General features: G+C 33.9%; 1 protein-coding gene across 1 annotated transcript; it reads right to left on the bottom strand.

Moving 5' to 3' along the window:
* Positions 1–6,116: 6,116 nt before the first annotated feature.
* LOC145611796 (uncharacterized) lies at positions 6,117–9,742 on the bottom strand. Its single transcript, XM_081667166.1, has 6 exons — positions 9,470–9,742; positions 7,190–7,281; positions 7,019–7,097; positions 6,823–6,917; positions 6,534–6,629; positions 6,117–6,444 (listed from the first exon to the last, which is right to left on the bottom strand). The coding sequence occupies exons 1-6, from the start codon at positions 9,648–9,650 to the stop codon at positions 6,367–6,369; spliced, it is 621 nt and encodes a 206-aa protein (XP_081523292.1). The 5' UTR covers positions 9,651–9,742; the 3' UTR covers positions 6,117–6,366.
* Between the last annotated feature and the right edge of the window lie 1,539 nt (positions 9,743–11,281).

The raw sequence follows: 11,281 nt of genomic DNA, 5'->3' as shown, positions 1-11,281 counted from the left end.
AAGTAGATATATACACATAAATGGATTAGTACCAATTGTACATTTACTATATGAATAATGTTCTTTAATATTAGGCAAAATTTATTGATCGTAAACACCTTGAAGTATGGCTTAATTAGGTTATGTACATTTGCAATGGGTACAATGTACTTTACATAATTAAACAAATAATAAGCATAAAATGTAAAGAGCATAATGGCTCAAAAAAGAACATAATGACTCACACAATATACATGTGTATACAAAAGAACATGAATATTAAAAAAGAACATAACTTGAATAAAAAAAGAACATGTAGATAAAAAAGAACATGTATACAAAAATGAACATGAACAGTAAAAAGAAAATGTATATAAAAAAGAACAAAAATATATATTAAAAATAACAAACAGGTATATAAAAAAGAACATATATTCAATGAATATAAATTATAAAATTCAAAATTGATTTCAGTGCCTAAATAAATTAACTAAAGAACATGACCAAATACGGAGTATAAAAATAACTTCATCTTCAACTTACAGCAATATAAAAAATATTAAAAAAAAACTATAATAAACAACAAAATTAAAATAAACCATCTAATTAAATCTACAATCATTTATCAAATTCAACCTAATTTGACAATTCATATATCCACAAAATTAATTACTATTTGAATCAAAGAACAAAAATTACCTTCGTCTCCGTTTACGATATCGACAAATTCACCTCCATTGTCATCATCATCGTTGTTATAATAAAAAAATCTAGCATCAGAATCATGTCGAAATTTTAATTGATGATACGACATAAAAATTGAAAAAAAATTGCTCTGTAAATTCTCTGTAAAACGATGAGTAATTTCTTTCTCTAATTTTCTCTCTAAAATATTTGAAAATAATGGAAGAATGTAGATGAGTAATTTTGGAAACTAATAATATGGAATGTTCAAGCAGATCACGAAATACATTGATATAATTTGAAGCAGATCACACAAGCAACATCAATTTCACCGGGTGCCCTCGGGTGCATCATACTAATTTCAGGGAATGTCTTGGACGATGCATCAAATTGTTATTTTTCGTAATTTTTTGTTTAGTGAGAAAAATTTGACGTCATGAAACGATAATTAACTAGCTTTTAACTAATGGAAAACTGCATTTTGGAATGTATAATTAAATATAAAAAAAATGGTTCCCTTCAACAAAAATACATAAATAAATAAAGGAAAAATACACTTTAATAATCCCAACTACAGACGATTTACTTTTAAAAATCCCAAGTAAGGTTTATTATCTAATAATCCTAACTATTGGGTATGTTTGCCAATAATACTCCCAACCGGTCAACACAAAATCAATGACCAGTAATAACAGGCTAGCATGACATGTGTCAACACGTGATTGGTCTAAATTTTTTTAAAAAAAACAAAAATTTCTCTGCCACCAACAACCACCGCAAAACCCTAACCCCCCATACATTAACACGTCGGAAACTGGATGGCCACCCTAATTAACTTCTGGAACAGGCCTGCCGGCCTTATACAACCCTAATTGACCTAGCCCCGACTCCTGAAACCACCTACCCAGCCACCCCAATCCCAAAAACGTAGCCTAGTTTTGTCAGACTTGTTGGTGGTTTTTGGGATCGAGGTAGCTGGGTAGGCGGTTACGGGTGTAATACCTCGTATTTTTATATGTATTTTATTTAAAATAAGTATTTTGAGAAGTATTTAAATAAATTGAAAGGTTTTATTTAAAGTATTTTAATTATTTATTTTAATAAGTTTTGAAATATTTTATAAAAGGAAAGTTTATTTAATTAATTATTTTATTTAAGTTGGGGTTTAATTTAAGAAAGTTTTATTTTAAATTAGTAAAGTTTTATTAGGGAAGGTATAAGGAAAGATTAAAAAAAGGAAAGTTTAGGTAGGAGGGTTTCTAGAGAAGGGGTATAAATATTCAACACTTGAGGCAAATCAAACTTTGCCCAGAGTGGAGAAAACCCAAGGTAAACTTCTCTCCCCTTTTCCTTATTTTTCTTTTTCTTTTTCTTTTCTTTCTGTTTCCCCCCCCCCTTTCGGCCTTCACCATCACCGCTGGCCACCACCACCACCGGTGGGCCGCCGGCAGCAGGTAGCCACCGGAGCTGGCAGCAGCCGTGGGTGGCTGTCGGCTGCCCGGTTTATTCGAACAAAAAGTTAAATAAATATTTGTTTTAAAAACTAGTTTAATCCTAGATCTAATAATTAATTATGAGTTTTATGATTTGATTATGATGTTTGATTATGAGTACATGTAAATTAATTTTTAGATTTTATTTTTAATTGAAAAGCCCTAACTTTTGAAACCCTAGATTCATAAATTATTAATTATTGAAGGATTATGATATACAATAGTTTAAACCTTTGATTTAAGTGTTTTAAAGCCTAATTACAACAAGTTTTCATTAAAATATGATGCTGGAATTTTTGGTAGTGCATTAAAAATCAAGTTTCTTTAAGGAATTTCAATTACCCATTAATTGTGATTAAAGTATGATGTTTTAAATATAATTTCAGCTTATTTTAATTAAATTATGAGGGTTTTATAATAGTATATATTGCTGGAAATTTGTGTAAAGAGGATTTTAATACTCTTCTGTGATTTTAAATTGTAGGAGACTTCGAATTGAGTGATTTCTATTAGTCGTGGCAATTTTAAGATCGTATACAAGGTACGTTCGCGTACTTAGCACAATTTTATTGATGTAGTAGCATGCTAAATGTGTTTAATTGATTACAAGTAGTATCATGCTAGATTTGGAATGGAAATTATGATTTGGTCGTTGTTGGTGATTGAATTATGAAGCATGATTTATTTGTAATGGATTTATGGATGGAAAATTATAGTTTGGAATATTGTTTATGAACCACACTTTTATTTATGGCATGTTAGAGAGCATGTTTAATTAAACTAAATGTTTAATTTGGTTTGGAATGTTAAAAAGAAATTTTATTATGGTTCATATAATTTTTATTGATGCTTTAAGCATGGGAAATGAGCTATATAAGTGTCTAAGTACACGATGAATAAATTATATGTTGGTGCCTTAGTGCACTTAAGGTGTTTTTAACACCGAGGGATAGGATTTGTGGCGCTTTATGTCATTGGCACCGAGGTAGATTTAAAAAGGGTTCAACATTAAATTTTTTTTGGTCACTAATGATTCAAGAATTAAATTGGTATGTTTGATTTTTTGAATAATTATTGTTGATTGAATGATTATGGTTTGAGAGTCATCACCAAGTTTAATAATATGTAAATAACGTAAAGTGAAAGAGATTACGCAGCAAAACTCTTGGAACGTATATACCTTGAGTATAAACATATGGGGCGAGTTATAGGGTTTTATATTTAACCATAACTTCTACTGGAGTACATGACGCTGTACATTCCTTTTTATTATTATTATTATTATTATTATGCGCAGGAATTCCGCCACTTACAAGTGGTTATATATTGATACTGGCATGGTTAGCTCCCGTGTCAGTAACTTCAATTTATTGGGGGAGGTTTGTGGGAAACCCGTTCGATGTGTAATCAACGCTAAATAAATTATGTAATTGTCTAGTTGAGAAGTTTTGTTGAATGTTGTATGCTTGAAAAACAGGTGCAACAAGGTAAGTTGTGTGTTGATAGATAATTGCATGTTAGTGTGTTAATTACGCTTATGTACTCAGCTTTGCTGATTCTGTGATTTGTATGTTTATTGGCCTTGTATTTATCTTGGCCCCATGATGACCCATTTTTAATGGAGAGTAGTTGAAACAAGTAGAGAGAAGCTTTTCAGGTGATGAAGCATATTCATGAATGGACATGAATGAAGAGCAAATCATGCTAGTTTTCATAAGTATATGATGTGTTTAATGCTTTTATTATTTATGATATTATTATGCATGAGACTAACGCGAAGTTTTGGAATTTGGTTTGGTTCTAATAAGGGCCTATAATGGTTCCACGTTGTAGGTTGATTTTATTTTACTTCGTTTGACTTTACTTTCGTTGGTTGACTTTTTAAGTTGACTTGTTTGAATGGTTTTGAAATTAGTCTTCCGCTGTGTGTCTTTGATAGTTGCCTTAGCCGTTTTTACGGTGGCGGTAATGTCTTAGATATTCCTATTTAAAGTTTTAAACAGGGCAAAAGAGGTATTGTATAAGAAAGGAATTTCTAGGGTGTTACAACGGGGGTCGGGGCTAGGTTAGTTGGGGTTTTAGAAGGCTGGACGTCGATGGTTATGGGGTGCGGTCAGCCAATTTTCATCGAGTTAAGGGTTTTGCGATGGGGGTGGTTTCGTTGGATTTCAGTGAGTTTTAGGGATCGGGGCTAGGACAGGTGGGTTTGTGGAAGGTCGGTCGACTAGTTTTGGAGGTGGTTTCGGTGGTCGGGGGTTTGCTGGGGAGGTGGTTTCGGTGGTCGGGGGTTTGGTGGTTTCGGTGGTCAGGGGTTTGCTGGGGAGGTGGTTTCGATGGTCCGGGGTTGACTGGGAGGTGGTTTCGGTGGTCGGGAGTTGGCTGGGAGGTGGTTTCGGGGATCGGGGGTTGGCTGAGAGGTGGTTTGATGGTCGGGGAAAGATGGCTGACCGGATTCCAGCAAGGTTAGGGATTGACGGGGTGGCTGGGAATATTTGGGGATTTTTAATTTTTTTTAATTTCTAGTGCTGTCTTTATAAAAAAAAAATTAAAAACTCTTTCTGTAGGTTACCGGTCATTGGGACTATTATTGGCAAACATACCCCATATTATTAAAAGTAAATTGTCCATAGTTAGGATTATTAAAGTGTATTTTTCCATAAATAAATGGTAGGTTTTCTTTAGCATAAAATCATCTTTAATGAAATAAATTAACTAATAACGGAGATCGAACAACTTCAATTATCAACAATCAAAATGAACTCACAAAAATCATGATCATGATCAAAACATACACAGTGCCTAAAAACCCACATAATTTCATATCAATCCAAATCATGATCAATGATCAAAACATACACAATGCATAAATCGTACACAAAATCAATCAATCAATCAAACAAACGAAAATCAGTTTATATTAATTCGAAAACACACACAAAACACATGATCTTGAATACTATTCCAACAATAATATTGGAAAGTTTATTTGAATTTTGAAAATAAGAAGAAAAAAAAATCAAACCAGAAATTATAGATTATAAACCAAGAAAAAAAATCAAAAGAAACTGAAATGTGGGAGAAAGAAAGTACATGTATAGATTGAATTGCTTTAGGGTTCGAAGAAGATGCTGCATGAATGCGTGATGAAACGAGATGGAAACCCCAAACATCATCTAAAATTACGTCATCTAAATTCAAAAATCTATTGGTACCGACTATTTTACTATGACACCCTATTGCATGTTAAGTGTAGTGTCGTATCCTTCGACACTTCAGCATGACACGACACCCAAATATATAGTGGTCTTATATGAAATTTTATAAAATCTGTGGTGTTAAAGGATATGACACTGCGTCAAACACTACACCCAAATCCGAGTCAGTGCAACATAAGGTACCGACATTTAGACATAGTAAAAGGATTATCCTCTTAAGAACTACAATCGATTTGCTAGGTTTTACAGCGTGTCGATATTCTCGTCTTCTCCAAATTTTCGATCATCGTCTATTCTCTTGTTCAGTCTTTGTGTGCCACCATTGATTTCTCAAGCTCCTTTATTGCCATCGCTCTCTCTCTCTCTCTGCCTGTCCATCACTTTCATCTAACTCATCATCCTCATCTAACTTAGAAGATGTACAGATTGTAAGCTACTGAACCCAAGAGAGGAGATAGAACAAAGAGTTCTCAAAATCAAAAGCAAGCCAGAAAAACCAAAGAGAGCTATCTCAGCATGCAAAAAAAAAAAAAAAAAAAAAAAAAAAAACAGAAGCTGATGTGGCATGGCAAAGGGGAAATCCGTTCACTCTAATTATTTGCTACAGTGCCCAGCCCTTTGGGACTTTATAAGGGAAATAGATACGAAAACCATTAGCAATAGTGTACTTTTCCTCACTTTCAAAAAAATGATTATGCCAAGAACAGATTAGACAAGGAAAAAAAACCGTACAAGCCAGTTACAATTTATATCAATAATTCATTTTGCTTTCATTCTCTTGCAGATATATGAACAAAAAAAAAATGTGAAAATCTCTTTGCAGACAATGGAAATAAGCTGACTACTTTGTTGTTGGGGTAAACCACCATTTAAAATTTCGACCAAAATCTATGGTTCTTCTCTAGTTGGTCACCAAATAAAGATATATGCTACTTGTTTAGTACACAGTAAATGAAACCAAGATGACACTAATTCAAGAGATTGATCATCAATGACTAGAATGCTATAGTGTTCGCAGCAGCTTCAAGAAATCTCTTTGTTTCCGTATCCGGTTCAGCTAGTTCAGCTGGAATCTGACCAATAAGATAACAAGAGTGTCAGCACTTTACATCAAACTGGATGATATACTCAAAGTAAAACCAACCATCTAACACCAACTTACTTTGTCGTAGATGTTTTTCTTAGTAGGAGAAGCCCCATGTGCCAGCAGCAACCTTATCACATCCAGATGTTCACCTCGTGCTGCATGATGAAGAGGCTGCAGAATAGAGGAAGGTAAAAAATATTAAAACTGTTACAAATCACTGTCAGAATAGGAAGGTAAAAAATGTTAGAAATTGTTACAAATCTGATCTATTCATCTATCAGAAATGGAGTAACACAGTAGATAAATGTATCCACTATTCAACAATTACAAAAACGGGTAGTAAGTATTATTTCGTATTACTTACAGTGTCACCTTCGACATCAACTGTTTCAAGCATTCTTCTCAAACATTCAGGATCAGAGGCCCGGCTAATCAGAAGTTGGACTATCTCAGTATATCCTGCGATCAAATTCAAGAAATCATGACACATGAAAAGTAATGGTAAAAAAAAAAAAATGCTTTCTTGCCAATCAAATGCAAATTGAGTGATTTTGACCCACCCCCTGCACAAGCATCATGCAAAGGAAGTGCTCCATCTTCATCTTTGGCCTCCACAGCAGCTCCTCGTTCCAAAAGGAGCTACACAATTGCAACACAAAACATCAGCAACGAATGGACTACATTAAGTTTGTAGGGGAAAAAACCCCGTAAACAAAACAACAATAACTAACCTGAACACAGGGCAAATGCCCATACAGACAGGTAAGGTGGAGAGCAGTATCCCCATCTTCGACTGGCTCATTAATGTTGCCATCCAAGTTAACTACACATCCATCACACAACTAAATTTTTTTTTTATAAAGACAGCACTCACAATCCAACAAAAAAAACTTCTTGGCGACAGATCAATATTACCTTCAAGTTCCAATAAAAGTAATCATGCACCAAAAGAGCCAATTAGCATTCAAGACAAGCAAACAAACCCAACTGATATTCAACTGATATATATATATATATATATATATATATATATATATATATATATATATATATATATATATATATATATATATCAGAAAAGGATAAAAAATGTGATTCTTTCTTTCACAAAAAATTCCTAATGTATCTCATATCCCATGGCAAGTTTAAAAATAAAGCAAACTTTTTGATCAAAGATGAAAAGAAAAAGCACTATTGCCATTGGATTTACACAAATCTCAATAAAGATACATGTTAATATGAGATTCTCAAATATAAGATACAATACGCATCCTAACATATACAATATATGACATACCACACAATTGAATTATATACAATACTTTTTTGCACTCCAAGGCAATTTTATCCCTAGATATGTTTACTAAGGAGGCATTTGGTAAAAGAAACGGAAAGGTTATGAAATTAAGAAAAGGGATATATAAGTTAAAGGAAAAAAAACCTTATGTAAGTAACATTTGTCTTGTTGTTTATAAACGAGAAAGGGAAAGAAAAAAAATAGCCTCAAAAATTACTACCATGCACCTCTCCTTCTCAATCCCTCCACCTACACAACCACACTCGCACCCCCACCACTGCCATCAGCACTGCAGCCCTACTATTGCACCAGCCCACCACACTGCTTATTTATCTCTATCTTTCTTTCTATTATTTCTCTCTTAGGTATAATTTTTTCAAGGGTGAGGGACTGGGGTGGGTGGGGGTGGATTTTTGGGTAGGATAGAGTGGATATAGTGGGTGGAGCCGTGAAGGTAGATGTTTGGGTAGGTTAGAGTGAATTTAGCGAGTGGAAGTGGGGTTTCATGGGTCTGTTGTTAGTTTTAAAGTGGTTAGATTACATTCGTAGATTTTTGAGTGGGTTAGGGTTGTGTTTGCCTGGCAGCGATGGTGGTATTGGTGAGGGTGGTAGGGTAGGGCACTGGATGTATGTTGGTGTGATGATGCACTGGTGGCCAGAGAAAGAGATTGGAAATGGAAATATCTCGAGAAAAGGAGAGGGTAAATGGAATAACTAAAATAAGTAAATAACAATACGGGCATGCCTGGATTCCCTTGACAAATTAAGGGGGAAAGAGTAAGTGGGGTAAGTTTTACTAGGGAATTATTACAAGGATAATTTTTCAAGTTTGGCAATGTTCCTTGGGTTAAAATTTCCCTCCGACTATCTTCGAGCCACTTGCATAAAAGTACTCGACTCTACAAAGTTAAACCATTACAAACCCCACCACCTCCTTGCAAACCAATTAACGGAACACTGGAAATCAGGATTTTAGAGAGAATGAGAAATTATTAAGGAGGGAAAAGATTACACTATGCGGAGCATGAGTAATCTTGCCCTCATTTGAAAGGGGAATACATTAACCCTTGACAATTATATTCCCAATCCAAGCATTAATGTATCATCTTAACTTTTACTACCCTGTTTTTTCTACCTCTATTACCTACAATCCAGGCATGTTCTACATCTCTTACCCTATGCTGAATCTTGGATACCCCATATCAAACGATCCCTAACTGGTATCTCAAGACACATCGCGATCTCCTTTCTTTCTTTCCCACTTAAAAGGACTTGATTTAGGTGACATAACAACTTGAATCCATAACTTCGCAAACATGGTTCTTATAGTGTGTCTATTGTCTAATAATATTGTCATTCATTTCTAAATGATAATTTATGCTCTTTTGTTTTAACCTTCATATTTGTTTAATTCAATTCAGATATTCTTTGGAGTGCACACAATACAAACAAATTGCGGCCAAAGATTAAAAATCACAAAATTATAGTTAAACACAAACAAACAAAAAAATTTATTACAATTTCAAAAATAATTCACTATCAACAATACAAACAAATTGCGGCCAAAGGTTAAAACCCAATCAATCATAACACACAAATTACAATTTCCAAAAAAAAAAAAAAAAAACATTCAATACAATCATAAGAAACAAATTAACCATGAATTCAACAAGAAATCAAGAATCCAAAACATAAACCCTAAAGAAGAAAGTACCAAGAGCAAGGCGGAGAGCAGGGAGGTCGCCGGACTGAGAAGCGGCGGCGAGGTCACGAAGATGAGGAGGAATGTCGTCGAATTGAGCGTCAACAACGAGAGCATCCTCTTCGAAGAGACCTTCTTCGACGTCGTTGTCTTCGTCTTCTAGCATGCCGTTTCTTCGCCCTGGTACTGCCATTTTTTTCTTCCAAGAGCGTCAACAAACTTTGCTTGCTGCTGCTTCTGGACTAGTTTTAACTTCACCAGAGTTTTTATGTGCCGAATATAATGGTTTGTGAAATGGTAATCAAAGTTTAATTTAAAGGTAGGTTTCGGGCGGGCCTCATTTCGTATTGTGTCCATCAATCGTGCCCAGATCCAACCGTAGTTGAAGCCGTGTTTTATACTCCTTCCATTTTAAATATTTGCTTCATTTCTCCATGCGCAGAATTTTAGGATAAATTAGGGAAAATAATAAAATTTGGAGGTAGTGGGGTAGTTGAGAAAATAAAAAATTGTAAAAAACAAAAAATAGTGGAAGAATAGGAGGAGAGATAATATTATGTTGGGTCCACTAAGTATGAGAAATGAATTAAATATTGTAAAAATTTTCCAAAAAAAGAAATGGAGCAAGTATTTAAAAACGGCCAAAATAGGAAAGTGGAGAAAATATTTAAAAGCGGAGGGGTCATAGTTTTTTAGTTCCAACTTTCTTTTAATTTTCTTTAATTGAAATATTTGGATGTGACTCAAGGATTGTTTACAATCAAGAAAAAATTGATAAAAATAATCTCAACTTTCGCTCGTTTGCTCAAAATAATCTTAATTTTGGATAATTTTAAAGAAAACTTGCAAATTGCAGCCATTTAAAGTTCGTATTTTGCAAATTGCAGCCCTTTAAAAAAAATTTCAAATTGCAGCCCAAAAGTTCGTATAAATTGTAAATTGCAGCCCGATTCAAATCGGTTTACAAGTCGAAAAATCTTCGATTAAGGTTTTAGGGGCCATTTTAGGTCTCAGGAGGCCGAATTGAGCTCGAAATTAGCAAAAAAGTATCGCAAGTGCCTCGTTTTGCGTAACAAAAATGTATCGATTTGTGGGAAACTATAAATACGAGACATTTACGTTATTTTTTTGCTAATTCCGAGTTCAATTCGGGGCCTTAAGAGATAAAATGACCCCTAAAAACTTAACCGAAAATTTTTCGACATGTAAACCGATGAAAAAGTTTAATCCGACTGCAATTTATAATTTATATGAACTTTTGGACTGCAATTTGCAAATTTTTTTTAAATGGCAGCAATTTGCAAAATACGAACTTTAAAAGGCTGCAATTTGCAAATTTTCCTATTTTTAAATAAGCCGAATTTTGAGGTCATTCGATCAAAATGGTCCCAACCGATCACCAACTTGTTATAGCAGGTTAAGGTGACACGGGTCACCACATGAATGGTTGTAAATTTTTAAGAAAAAACAAACTTAAAAAATTTTTTTAAAAAAAAGAAGGAAAATTTGCGAATTGCTGCCATTTAAAGTTCGTATTTTGCAAATTGCAGCCATTTAATTTTTTTTTTTTTTGCAAATTGTAGCCTAAAACTTCGTATAAATTGTAAATTGCAATCCAATTCAACTTTTTCATCGGTTAACATGTCAAAAAAAATCTTCGTTTAAGGTTTTAGGGGCCATTTTAGTCCTTAGGGAACCGAATTGAGCTCGGAATTAGCAAAAAAAAAAATGTAAGTGTCTCATTTTTACAGTTTTCCACAAATCGATATATTTTTGTTACGCAAAACGAGGCACTTATGTTATTTTTTTGCTAATTTCGAGTTC

This window comes from Chenopodium album, chromosome 3, assembly GCF_948465745.1.
Source record: "Chenopodium album chromosome 3, dcCheAlbu1.1, whole genome shotgun sequence".
Lineage (NCBI taxonomy): Eukaryota > Viridiplantae > Streptophyta > Magnoliopsida > Caryophyllales > Amaranthaceae > Chenopodium > Chenopodium album.
The sequence above is the reverse complement of the archived record's forward strand: the minus strand, read 5'-3'. Positions and strand labels throughout refer to the sequence as shown.